Source organism: Coenobita brevimanus, chromosome 84, assembly GCF_032717465.1.
Source record: "Coenobita brevimanus isolate Jiangsu-jjx chromosome 84, ASM3271746v2, whole genome shotgun sequence".
In the NCBI taxonomy this organism is placed as follows: domain Eukaryota; kingdom Metazoa; phylum Arthropoda; class Malacostraca; order Decapoda; family Coenobitidae; genus Coenobita; species Coenobita brevimanus.
Genome location: NC_137037.1, coordinates 40048115 through 40062687, shown reverse-complemented (window position 1 = coordinate 40062687; position 14573 = coordinate 40048115). Strand labels below are relative to the sequence as shown.

Here is a 14573-nt window from a genome sequence, read left to right as displayed (position 1 = left end):
TATTGTCTATACTACAATTGGATCTAGCCTAAGCTTCAGCGCTGCATTTTATAAAACAGATACTTTATTGCACAATAACTGATGCAATAAATATTATTCAATAAGCTTACACCGTCATTCTCTCATGCCTTCAGTTTATTTTCCTCTACCATTAATCCTATGTCCTCAGTCTGGGATACTGCCCATAATCTACGAACACACTGAATAACCTCAAAGTAGTTACGAAAACAAACAAAATAGAGCATTCAGAGAATGCAACACTCGCACCCTAAATTGGTCTACACGCCAAATATTTGACTTTATGATGTAACCTTAATCTCCGATTTATTGTTCTGAAAACTGCATTACTTTTATTCTTGCCTGTCCGTCAGTACTTCCACCAACTGTGGTCCCAAGTGAATCAGAACTGTTTGAATTAATCTTGCTAACTGACCTTAGCACCTATTCCTGTGACCTTGGCCTTTCATTGTTTGTTCTCAAACTAGAATCCTTTGATCCAAGTTCTACCCTGAATTTTTCTTTCAAAGATCGATTTAAACTGGATAAAAAGTCTAAGCTGACCTTGGTCTTTGATCAGTTGCTCACTAAAACGATAGAACAAATCATTTTCTTCAATTGCTCACTATGTTTGGTACAAATTAATCAAAATTATCGTAGTTACTATTAACACAGACACAAACGAGTAAAATTTGGCCTTGTCCTGTGACCGTGAACTTTGATTTTTCTCAAAACTAAATTCCTTTGATCCTGCATTTCCGTTAATCATTCCACAAATTCGGTGCAAAGCTGTTCAAGTTGGCGTTGATCCTGAAGTCTTCAAAAAAACTTGGATAAAATCCATTTAAAGCTTTTGAGTTACATTACTTGTACAGACACACACACACACACACACACACACACACACACACACACACACACACTCACACACACACACACACACACACACACACACACACACACACACACACACACACACACACACACACACACACACACACACACACACACACACACACACACACACACACACACACACACACACACACACACACACACACACACACACACACACACACACACACACACACACACACACACACACACACACACACACACACACACACACACACACACACACACACACACACACACACACACACACACACACACACACACACACACACACACACACACACACACACACACACACACACACACACACACACACACACACACACACACACACACACACACACACACACACACACACACACACACACACACACACACACACACACACACACACACACACACACACACACACACACACACACACACACACACACACACACACACACACACACACACACACACACACACACACACACACACACACACACACACACACACACACACACACACACACACACACACACACACACACACACACACACACACACACACACACACACACACACACACACACACACACACACACACACACACACACACACACACACACACACACACACACACACACACACACACACACACACACACACACACACACACACACACACACACACACACACACACACACACACACACACACACACACACACACACACACACACACACACACACACACACACACACACACACACACACACACACACACACACACACACACACACACACACACACACACACACACACACACACACACACACACACACACACACACACACACACACACACACACACACACACACACACACACACACACACACACACACACACACACACACACACACACACACACACACACACACACACACACACACACACACACACACACACACACACACACACACACACACACACACACACACACACACACACACACACACACACACACACACACACACACACACACACACACTCACACACACACGTCTTGCTGCCACGAGTGCAAGTTACAAAGTAATTACTCATAGTGAAGGGGTTTACTGCTGTCTTTGTTTGTTCCCCAAATTTCTCAGTTCATGAAGCTTATGTGTTCGATAAAAAGTCTACCTTGATGCTCTGTACAATACCTAACTAGCACACAGTGACCTCTGTTCAGAGCAGAGTTAGCTAATGCTAAAATTCCGGGCAATAATGTGGTGACACATGGTACTAGGTCATATGTACCCAATTAGTCCTTTGCCCTCACCATATCTGTAACACACACAAACTAAAAAAAAATGTTCAACAGGGAATTAAATTATATTATTATTCAAATTTTATTATTCAGCATAATATATAACTTTATGTACATTGTAACAGCAGTTCCTATGGAAAATTTAAACATTTATAATACACACAGCCCTGAGAGAGAAGCAGTTACAGGCACAGGGACAAAAAGCTATTATTTACATTAGGCTTTCAACTGTACATAGATTTATAGCTACACAGATCATAAGTTAAATTTACAGTATTCACATTAATATAAGTAACAGAAAAAAATTTACACACCAAAACTTAGGGATATATCTGATACCATTTCCTCACAATGTATGAGACAAATTTCTAGTCCAACACAATATCTGAGACTACTTTCTGGTGCAATGTTTTGTACTGGTTACAGGATATGTGGACGAGGCCAAAGGTTGAATCACAGACAGTTATTAAGGATTTTGACCAATATATGAAGAATTACTAACTCCTGTTGTCGAAAAAGGCTTTGATAAAGAAGAAACTTTGACACAACTTCTGCATTTGCTTGACCATTATTTTAACTTCCTTCATAATTATTAAAACTACAAAGTATTTATGTTTACTGATTTAATGATTAAGAGTAAAAGATAATGTAAAACACAGGAGTTTCAATTAACAAGGCACAGTGTAAGTACAGGAATGCCTTTGGTGAGGCTTCAAATATTCATTCAAGGCCGACTGGCACACGATGTCTAATTCTTTGGAAAACTTGGTCAATGGAAAAGTTGGTCAGTGTTAAAGGTACAGGTAACTTGTTGTAGAGAGGAGAAATACCAATATTGGTACAGAATATCAAGATTTTGGTTTTGCACATAAGAACTGTAACTTCATGATGAAATGTGCGGCAAAGGATGTAAATGCCGAATAATATGGGACTATAATACCAAAACAATTTATCAGTAATAATGATGATGTTCATCACATCCCTTAAGGTTGTCTTTATCTTAAAATTATCAAAGCTTGAAGAAATGATGCACACAGTCTACTGATGTGAATGCCACTACTTAAAAAAAAAAAAAAAAAAAAAAAAAAAAAAAAAATACAGTAGCTTACTGGTACATTTTTCTGGTGACAAATTGCATGTAATGTACCTGTCAGTATGTAATACCTTTTTTCCAACTGTTCAGATTATAATACAGTATACTAGCATAAGGCAAGTTTTTCCTTTTGCTTACTGAATACACAGTATGTATGTAATATTTTATTTATTAAAAATTTGCAGGTTACCAATTTTGACAATGTTATCATTTTCGACATCCAATGTCCTTGTTTACCAGACTTAATGGCACACGAGAGATTATCTACAGAGAAAAGCCTCCAAGTGTATAGCAAGCATGCTGTAATAGTTCTTCCATTATGTTTGAATTATGCTGGATATGTACAGAATCTCACATTAAGAAGCATCTTATAGTTTTGATGTACCATATAGTCAATATGATAGTCACTGGGAACTGCTCTGAGCACGAAACGTACTCTGTACTTGTATCATAACCTTGTCCTCGTGATGTCACATATTGGGAATGAACATATGAATACTGTACTCACAGTATATGTACTTTTTAAGGTTAAAATATTCAACACGAAAAATACAATACATGAACTGATTTTGAATCTTCACATGAATTTGTATACTGTATTATGGCAACCCATAAATTCTGACAATGCAGTACTACAATGAATATGATGCACATGTGCAGCGTCTTATCATTTATCCAATAGGATGAAAACTGTATAATGCAGCATGTATAAACATGTCAACGATATTCACCAAATAACAATACAGTAGCCAACTAATACACATAAAAATCTTAAAACGTCTTTGGTAAAAATGACTTAATATACGTAATGTAAAGAGAAACTGTTAGTTATGCACAACACATAAGCACTGACAAAAAAAAAAAAGTATGAAATATCCTCACTGTAGCAAATTAATAATATTTGGAATTTGTTTATTTATCTACTTACTTTTTTATTTATCTAATTTGTTTACTTTTCCTTTTTTAGAACAAGTATAAGAGAACTCATGTATGTTGACGTCAGGAACTATATGCCCAGTACACAAACTGGACAATACCATAATAATACATACCGATATGATAAAAAGTCTGGTTCATTTTGGAACAACAAGAGTACATCTACCTTTTAAAAATCATTTAGTCCACTGTGTTTTCTAACTACGAGATAAAGCACTTTATATATATATATATATATATATATATATATATATATATATATATATATATATATATATATATATATATATATATATATATATGTGTGTGTGTGTGTGTGTGTGTACTTTCATTTTTTGTGATTTCTTCCTGCTTTATATGTATTGCACAACAACTAACAGTTCTCCAATAAATGCTATCTTAAGCACAAAATCACAGGGAGCTCTGGTATAGAAAGCCATTACATACTATCTTCTGTTCAAGTACTGTGAATATAACCGTAATCCACACATCTTATAGCTTCCAAACGTTAACTGCTCCACCATATTAACATCTTGATGGCTCTGTGTCCTCAAGGAACACTTTATCATACTCAAAACGAAATACAGAATCTGTACTAATTTCATTTCTACCTGAAGTACTGTATAGCACGGTACTCTCCAAACAAGTGTTTGAAATATTCAGTACATTTTTTTCTGAGATGGGTTTATGGTGGACAGAAAGAATTTAGTAATTTTTGAATTCAATGAAGCTATAATTATATTTCTGAATCCACTGTTTGACTCAGCTGCTCATCAAGAGAGATCATTTATGAACCATCATAATGCATGTCTTCACATCTCACATTCCAACATGACATCCAACAAAGACTAGCGCTTGATGAAGGAAGGAGGTGGAGGAGCATCAAGCATGAAAACATAATTCTCTACTAGAGATGCATTATCAATCCCCACTGGCACCCCAATTCTTTCCTCCACTCTTGTCCCTTCCACCCGGTTCTTCCTGCCCACTGAACAAAAATTTTCAAAAGTCCAGGAGGAAGCTTGGTTCCTTTGTTGGGCAACATATGTCCTGAGGGACCCTCTTACAGAATCCCCTCGCTGTTGTTCATAGTCTGCTGTAGCTGCGTCCTGCTGGTGGTGGCCATGGTGGTGATGGTGGTGATGGTCATGGTCATGATCATGGTCGTCGTCATGGTTGTGGTCAGACTTTCGACAGCGGTTCAGTAACCACACCACCATACTGCACAGGGTAAGTAACACTAATGTTCCAACACCAACACCCACACACCACACAGCTACATGGTACACTCTGTCCTGCTCTTCTCGTTCTTTCTGTGTTATACCCAACTCAGCTCTCTTTCCAACTCCCAGATTGTTATGAAGCAGGTCCTTCTTATCGTCACTGATGGAAATTGATACTGTGTCACTCAGTTCTGTATTTCTGTCTGTCAAGGTTTGTGGTTGCTCTCCCGAATCCTGCCCCGTCTCCTGCAAATCGTGGTCCTGCACAAAGTTATTCAGATGAAGGTCCCTCCAGGGTGTAACTGATGAAGCAGCATCCCGGAGAATTGCTGTCTCCTGGGAACTATAATAATGGAACCCCTCCTCTTTGGTTACTTCTGAGGACACTGGAGTGGAGGCACTGGTGTGGGAGGAAGTGGACTGCATTGTGGTTGTGGTAGGAGGTGGAGGGGGAGTAAGTGGCTGGGCTGGTGAGGCAGGAAAGGTGACGGGTGTTATCTGGCTTTTGAGTACAGCATTTCCCTGAGCATCAACCAGTTCAACCTGTCAAAAACACATTTCATTAACACCATTAAACACCAATACATTCATGAACTGTGTGTGGGAGGGGATGCTACTAAATGACTGTCTAACCTGAGTGACGAAGTGGGGTTTGAGAACATTCTGGAATCAAAGACGCTCCCTGCCTTGTTCAGAGTTGTTATCTATGTCTGAATAGATTATACAAGTTAGTTATTTCAGGGGAGAGGATGGTGCTGACTCATCCTAATGATCCTACTTATTCAACATGTCCCCTGTGATAAATGTCTGCAAGTGTGTCAAATAAGAAGACACACACACACACACACACACACACACACACAAACACACACACACACACAAACACACACACACACACACACATATATATATATATATATATATATATATATATATATATATATATATATATATATATATATATATATATATATTTATGGGAGGAAGAAAGAACCAAAGGCCATGAGCCCGCAAAACAGTTCCCTCCAAGAGAAAACAAAATACAATAGAAAGCCAAATTCAAGATCCGATCTTTTCGAGATGCCTGGACACATTGCGTTTGAAAGACTGGAGATCATAGGCAGCAGGAAATATAGATAGAGGGAGACAGTTCCAGAGTTGACCTGTTGCATAACTGAAGGACTGGGAGTAACGGTTAACTCTTGCATTAGAGAGTTGGACAGAAAAGGGATGAGAGTTTGCTGCTAGACGGGTGCTACTCTCCCATCGTAGAGGTGGAGGAATGCATGCAGACAGTTCAGAGGAACAGTGACCATTAAAGTAGCGATGGAAAAGGAATAAAGATGCAACAGTGCGGCGAAGAGACAGAGGTTGAAGGGAGTCTGTAAGAGGAGGAGAGTTAATGAAACGAAAAGCCTTTGACTCCACCCTATTGAGAAGAGCTGTATGTGGGGAGCCTCCCCACACATGAGAGTTGTACTCCACACAGGGGCGGATAAAACCCCTGTATAGAGTCAACAATTGTGCAGGGATAAAGAAAGAACGGAGTCGGCTTAACACACCTAATCTCTTGGAAGCAGATTTTACAAGAGATGTAATATGATCTTTCCAAGATAAGTCCCGAGTAAATGAAACCCCAAGCATGTTCAAGGATGATGCAGGATTAAGTTGAATATTATTAAACATCAGTGGGTATACCTGTGGAAGATTTTGTCGGGTTGATAGGTGTAAGAACTGAGTCTTAGATGCATTAAAAACAATAAGATTATTTTTACCCCAATCAGAGATACGAGCCAACTCAGACATCAGGTGTGCCATAGCCTCATCCCTTGTTTGTTGAAGTAACTGCTGAGATGGGCGTTGCGGGAACCGAATGGAAAGGTGAAGGGTGGAGTCATCAGCGTATGAGTGGATATGGTTAGATGTACAGCTTAGAAGGCCATTGATGAATAAAAGGAAGAGAGTTGGTGATAGGACAGAGCCCTGAGGAACACCACTGTTGATAGATCTAGGAGAAGAACGATGTCTGTCTACAACAGCGGCTATTGAACGACCATAAATATATATAGATAGATAGGTAGATAGATACATCCATATCTATCTATCTATCTATCTATCTATCTATCTATCTATATATATATATATATCATATATTTATATAGATAGATAGATAGATATATCCATATCTATCTATCTATCTATCCATCTATGTCTATCTATCTATCTATCTATCTATATATGTATTGTGGTAGGTGGGGGCACTCACCATCCACTCATTCGATGTAGTACTGCTGAGGTGCCTGCCCTATCCCCTCTTCCTTCCTTATTTCCTTCCTTCCTCTTCTGTCGTTCTTTCCTTCATTCTTTCCTCTTCCTTCCGTCTTGGGGCGACTCTACACTGAGTGACAAGCGAAATGGTTTCCTGTACACCAGGAAACCATTTACTACGCTGGGTGGTAACCAGGTAACCAGATTATGGCGCCTTGTGGTTAGGTAGGTAATTAAGGCTCTCCAATCGGATTGAGCCGGTGTAGGTTTATATCCAAGGGTGGTTGGGGTTTACTGCCCAAGTAATGCCACTCAGGGATGATTGAGGCTGGTCACTCTCATCTTAATGTCAGGACCCATTTGTCTAGCCCCGGGTTCCTACGCTCCTCATTGGGCAACACTGGATTTGATGATGATGATGATGAAGATGATCTCTATCTATCTATCTATCTATCTGTCTATCTATCTATCTATATCTACATCTATATCTATCTATCTGTATAATTATATATGAGAGCCACGTTGTTTGCTTGTTTGTTCTTCAATTACGCCAAAACCAAGGGCCAGAGACTCCCAGACCCTTATATAGGCTATATTCTGAATCAGGGTGACTCAAGGATTGTTTTAAAGGGGTCAAAATTCAGATCTGGTCATACAGGTCACCGGTAGAGTGTTCGCCTTTTTGGACCGGGCAACGCCAGGTACCCCTGCAGCCCGATATTTGGCATGGAGACTCACATGACCTCCAGTTTGGACACAGGCTACGTGAGGTTGACTTCCGAGGTCATTTGAGGTCACTGGTCGGAGGTCATTTCAGGTCACTGGTAGGAGGCCATTTGAGGTCACCGGTAATACACGCTCGAACGACTGGACATATCAGCCCAATTTTTGGCATGGAGACTAACATGACCTTCAGTCCGGACATAAGCTATGTGAGGTTGACCTCCGAGGTCATTTGAGGTCACTGGTTAGAGGTCATTTAAGGTCCCCAGTAACAGTGAAAAAGTACGCACAAATACAATGCGTTACTCTGCGGAAGCTGAAATAGAAAGATCCTTGACCTCTTATAATTCCTCCTCAACAGCATAAGAGGTAGGCTACATGGTCTTTCTGGAGTAGAAAGAAAGACTGAACTAGAACAAATAGGATTGGAGTGTTTGCCTTTTTTGCCCGGCAACGCCGGGTACCCCTGCTAGTATATATATATATATATATATATATATATATATATATATATATATATATATATATATATATATATATATATATATATATACAGTATATATATATATATATATATATATATATATATATATATATATATATTAGGGGAGGCGGTGGCTCAATCGGTAGAGAGGTTGCCTGTAGTCCTAACGGACCCAGGTTCGAATCCCGGCTGGGGGAGGGAACAGTTTAAGGATTTGAATTTCATTAAATCAGGCTTTACTGATCTACCAGAAGACCCGCCGACATGTCGTAAAAATACCCCCGCTAATACCAATACACCAGTCCTGTATGAGACAGCCCTAGCATGTATTCAATATGGACGGTGGGTATTAGCGCCGAAGTGGTGACATGTAGAGGTGTATGGTATGTAGGAGGACTGCTGGGCCTTGACAGCAGGCTGTGAAACCTATGCCCAGAGTCGAACACATAAAAAAATATATATATATATATATATATCATGTAATTTAATAATAAATCCTTGTAAGAGGTCTCACCTGAAGGAGGTATGACTGGCCCGGCCACAGTGTGAGGTGTGTGGCAGGCTGCTGAGTTAAAAGATGGCCAGAAACAAATCCTGCTTCCTCTGACCATGAAAGTAGGTACTCGGCTTCTCCTGCCCCACGCTCACCCCATCGCACTTGCACCTCTGCCAGTGTTCCCACCTCCACACCTACCACTTCAATCTCCCATGATGGATCCACCTGCAATACAATCATTTACAGTATTTTACAGCAATAGCGAAAAAGTAAATGCTGGTATTGTGCAATACTGGGATGAATCCTGTTCAGAAACCTCATCAAACTACTTGCTGATGAGGAAGTTATGAACAAGTAAACAACACCTAAGGATACTGATAATTACTCCCATAACAACCTCTAGTTTCACACTTCAAAGATAATGTTTGCTGGTCAGAATCAGATGTTCATGGGAGAGGTCGGATTCACAGTAAGGGGAACTGGGTGACGAAAGTTAATAAAGGATGTTGTAAATGGAATGGAATATTGGCTATATGTGAGTATGCAATGGAAATTTTTGTGGTCCTTATACAGCACATGATTAAGGGTAAGTAACTGAAGATATTAACACTGCGAGTATTTTTACACGGTGTGAACTTTACTCAATTTTTATAACAGAGCTAGAAGATCTCAAAAGAACATGTGTTGTGTAATCAAGATTAAAACAGGTTATGTCATACAAACTGTCTCTTTCTTACCGACGTGGCTTGTGGTGTGGGTTTGGAACTGGTGCGGTGTTGGTCTGATGTGAAGAACTGCGTGCTGACCAGGGAAGGGTTGGCTGAAAGAGTGTCTGTTGGAGAGCTGGATTTGTCAGGGGTGATGTCTGCTGGGCCGATCACCGTGCGTTGGGGCTGAAGTGAAGGTGTTGGGGATGGTGACTCGGGCTGTGATGACACCCCCACCTGGTGATATTGTAAGTGTTGATGTAATGTCGGTTGTTATGCTTACATTATATTGTTTATTCTACTGCAATTATATAGTTGCTAAAAAGTTTGACAAACGGCAAATTGAGGTTTATTAAATGTATAATAATGCTTTACTCCTTCTGGATTCCCCTCTCCCTTGCTTTTCGGGCTACTTTTTCCCCTCTTTTTGGCAACTCCCTCACACGTAAGCTCTTCAGTTATATTTACCTTGAGAAAATATTCTTTTCACTAGTATAGATCTAAATGGCTCTCAAACGAACAATATGGCCTCGTTTTTCCTTGTATTCTTGGGTTACATTTACATTCAACTTAAATATATGAGACATGTACGGTATGAAATGCTATTCTCTTGATAAATCGCAATACACCAGTTCTATCACGTACGCATTCACTTTGTATAAAATGGCTGTCGTGTTGACAATTTGCGATAGATTATGCGTATAGTAACATTACCATATACCCATACAACAGATTTCTATGAGTTCTTCACACATGCGAAGTAGCTCCTTCCACCAAGTACTTGAACTGCCTACTCTCATTTGTCCACAGTTTCTTGCTTGTGGAAGTACACATTCTAACAGAGATTTCTTTGACACTTTACTTTTTTCTACATCATAACATGCTAGACAAAAAGAAAACACAACACTGTTAATTGACACATGAAGCTAGCCTTACCCTTTGTCCATATGGTAGATGGGGGTGAGGGGGGCGGGGATCTTGGGGGTCGAGGTGAAGACGGGCCTCTGACACCCCCACCAGGCCTTCTTGCGTCACTGCCAGGAGTCGCACCCTTACCTCATCTCCATCTGCCCCTTCACCCACTCCGCTAACTCGTGCACGCCGCCCAGAACTCTGCAAGGCGAATGGAGATTATACTCTCTACCCTCTAACTTAGCCTAAAATTATCATCTATCTTGATGGCGGAAACATAAGAAGAGATTAATAATAAAATCCAAAGTGGATGCAGGACGGTATGAGAGAAAGAGAGAGAGAGAGAGAGAGAGAGAGAGAGAAAGAGAGAGAGAGAGAGATCTGGCTATTTGCATTCACAAAAGTTAACTTGAAATTGAAAGAATCCAAACAAGGACAATATAATTTAGTGCAAACGCCACGAACATAGGGAATATCTGCACAGTGTTGAGTCGCTCAGGAAATGTTCCTCTCCCCCCCCCCTCCCCTTTTTTCGGGGTAGGGGAATAATCTGAGAAGTGTTTGTGGATTTAGGAAACTGGCAGAAATTATACACATATATGGAGTTGCTTACTGGGGAGATACAACAGCACCGGCTCAGTCTGAACCTCTTCAAGGACGAAGGAAAATGGGTCCATGTCGGGCTTGACTGTTGTCTCTCCCCATTAAATAGGTTTTGAAGGTGTGGGTGTACGAGTAACATACTGTATAATTCTTCCTCTTCAGCAATGCACGGCACTGCAATAAAAAGAATTCATTTCCTTGTTTATCTATTTATCTATCAATCAATTATCTTTGTGTTTGTCAGCCGGTCTGTCTACCGATCTCTTTATCATTCTTGCGGCATCCTTGACTCACCTGCGACACCTCCCGCCAGCCTCCGTCGCCATGTACCAGCAGGACATAAATAACGTCATCGCGTTGAGAGGGCGCGGCGCTCCCCGACCACTGAGGGGGCGCCCACGTCACTTGGCCCCGCCCCGACACTGTTGGGGGCGGGAGGTGGGCGGGGAGGCGGGGCTGGGCGGTGTCGGTGGAGTGTCTAGCGCCGCCCCCCTCGCTTGAGAACCGGCACGCCACCTGACACCCCGCCAGCTGTGGCAAGGAAGGCACAGGCATTTATAAACTTTCCTAAAACTTTCTTAAACTCTCCTTAACTATCCTGTCTATCCGATTGGTTGTTTATACATTGCTTTCACTCATGCATTAATTATACACTTAACACTTCAAATGGGAGGACAAGAATTTATAATTTCCTAAGTTCCATGAAACTCCTTAACTTTCCTGTGTATTTGACTGGTTGCTTCTACTTTACTTTCGCACATACAGTAACTTTGTGCTTCTTATTTCTTAGTGTGGAGTTGCAATGCAAGATCAAGTATTTGAAATATTTCCTAAAATTTTCCTTTGAGATCCGAAACTCTCCTTAACTCTCCTGCTGACTGCCTATGCTTTTGTTTTCACTCGTACAGTAACCATACACTTCACACTTCTTCGACTTAGGTTATGAAGCAAGGCCAAGTATTTATAAACTCTTCTGCACACTCCTCAACTCTCCTGCACACAAGATTGCTTGCTTATACTTATTGCTTCATTCTTACCGTGACTATACACATCACATTTAGCAGGCTTTAGTTGTATATTAGATTGCATGTTGTCTTCACTCACATGGCCACTATAGACAGGAAAAGTATGAATGAAATCTTATATGCTTGTTTCTTGTATTACATGTCCACACTTCTATCTTCATTCATGCGTCATCATTCACTTTGCACTTCATGGACATAAATTCTCCTAAGCTAAGTAATTCCTTGCTTAAACTTTTTTCATTCATACAGCTACCAGACACTCAACAACCAAAACAGTGTGAATACTGAGGTGCTTCTATGTACATTTCCATTCACTTAAACAGCTTCCAAACACTTAAAAGTTTTGAGTGAATATTTAAGTGCAACATACGCCCCAAATCATGATTTCCTATAAAAATTAATTGCTGGCATGAATAACCTGTAAATAAACCATCGCGGTGAAATTATTTTTGTACAGTGAGTGTCGTGTCGTCCAGCGTAATAAAGCTAGGTTATGCCAGGTAGGCATTATGAAAGTATAGTGAATATAGGTATAATGAATAAAGTATGATGAATATATTGTGAGTAGAGATAGTTTATAGTAAATGCATGATGAATAAAGATATACCGTAGTATAGTGAATTCATGGTAGATGAGGGTATACTGAATGCACAGTCCCGTTTACAGGGAGGCTTCTAGTTTTGAGTAGAGTGGAAGCACTGTGTGTGTGTGTGTGTGTGTGTGTGTGTGTGTGTGTGTGTGTGTGTGTGTATTCTGTTGAATGGATACTTTTGTAAGAGACATACGGAATCCAGGTAACTATGAACTTACTGAACATGTTTATCGATTTCAAGAAACTTTGAGATAACTGAAATCTGCGTGTAAATGCGGGTTGGTGTGGAACTGTACACTCAAAAGCAGTAATCGCTATCCCCTCCAGAAAACAACGCCACGGGCCAGTGAACTGCCCATTCACTGGAAGGCGAAACAAACAACAAAAAACGGTAAGAGTGAGGGTGAGTGTACAGTGAGATGATTGGGAAGCCAGTGGAAAGAGACACATGACTGGCTCATGGTTTTATCTGCTGGGAGGGGATATCGATTATTGCTTTCGCTTGTACACAGTGAGTGGGTATTGTATGAGGAAGAATGGTTAATACTCACGCAGGCAGTATGGTGAGAACACATTGAGGTGCGATCGATGTGCTGATGGGGCAGGATCCCACAGGTGTTCCAGCACTGCGGACAAAGAGAGAAGGGACTGTCATTTCAAGCGACTGCCAAGAAAAGCGCCTAAACATTCCCCCAGACCATGGCACGCAAGTGTTATTGTTGTTGTTGATGATGATGATGTTCTTGTTGTTGTTGCTCCAAGCTCATCTGAACGTGAACCCTGCATTTGCAGGTGAAGTTGCCGTTCTCTTCCACTATACCATCGTCCTTTCGAGGGGCAGGGAGTTCAGGGAAGTACGTGTAACTGCAGCCGTTGTTATACAGTTCAAAGGAATTATTAATAAAGGATATAAACCAATTTACAGGATAAACAAGTCTTCAGAATAATAATAATCATTATCACATACTGTTCTTTTTTGTCACTTCAGTATTAACTATATTTGAATGTGAAATATTTCATAGCTCCATATAAACAAATTTAAATTTACGAGAGTTTACATACACTGTCCCAAGTTCGTATTTCAGTTGTTGATGCGGACTGACTCCCTTCACCCTGACTCTAATGTAACAAAGGGCTAAGTAAAACGGTGTACATATTGCTTGCCCTGCACATTGTAGGTAACAGCTAAGTAGCAACTAGCTACCTAAAATGTTGCTCTCCCTATCAATGTAAAGACTAAACAGCAAGCTGCAGCATAAAACATGTTTCGCGTTTTGCAAGAATTAAGTAATAAACTGAAGTAGAATA

At 40.4% G+C, this 14573-nt stretch overlaps 1 protein-coding gene across 1 annotated transcript in view; it reads right to left on the bottom strand.

Annotated features, from left to right (window-relative positions):
- Positions 1-5080: 5080 nt before the first annotated feature.
- Positions 5081-14573, bottom strand: part of LOC145410137 (uncharacterized) — a 94658-nt gene continuing 85165 nt past the window's right edge. The window contains exons 3-9 of the mRNA XM_080280335.1: positions 13817-13891; positions 11943-12179; positions 11070-11246; positions 10164-10370; positions 9445-9651; positions 5395-5998; positions 5081-5313 (exon numbers count right to left, since the gene is read on the bottom strand). Of these exons, the coding sequence (XP_080136461.1) occupies positions 5081-5313; positions 5395-5998; positions 9445-9651; positions 10164-10370; positions 11070-11246; positions 11943-12179; positions 13817-13891 (1740 nt within the window). The remainder of the gene's footprint in view (positions 5314-5394; positions 5999-9444; positions 9652-10163; positions 10371-11069; positions 11247-11942; positions 12180-13816; positions 13892-14573) is intronic.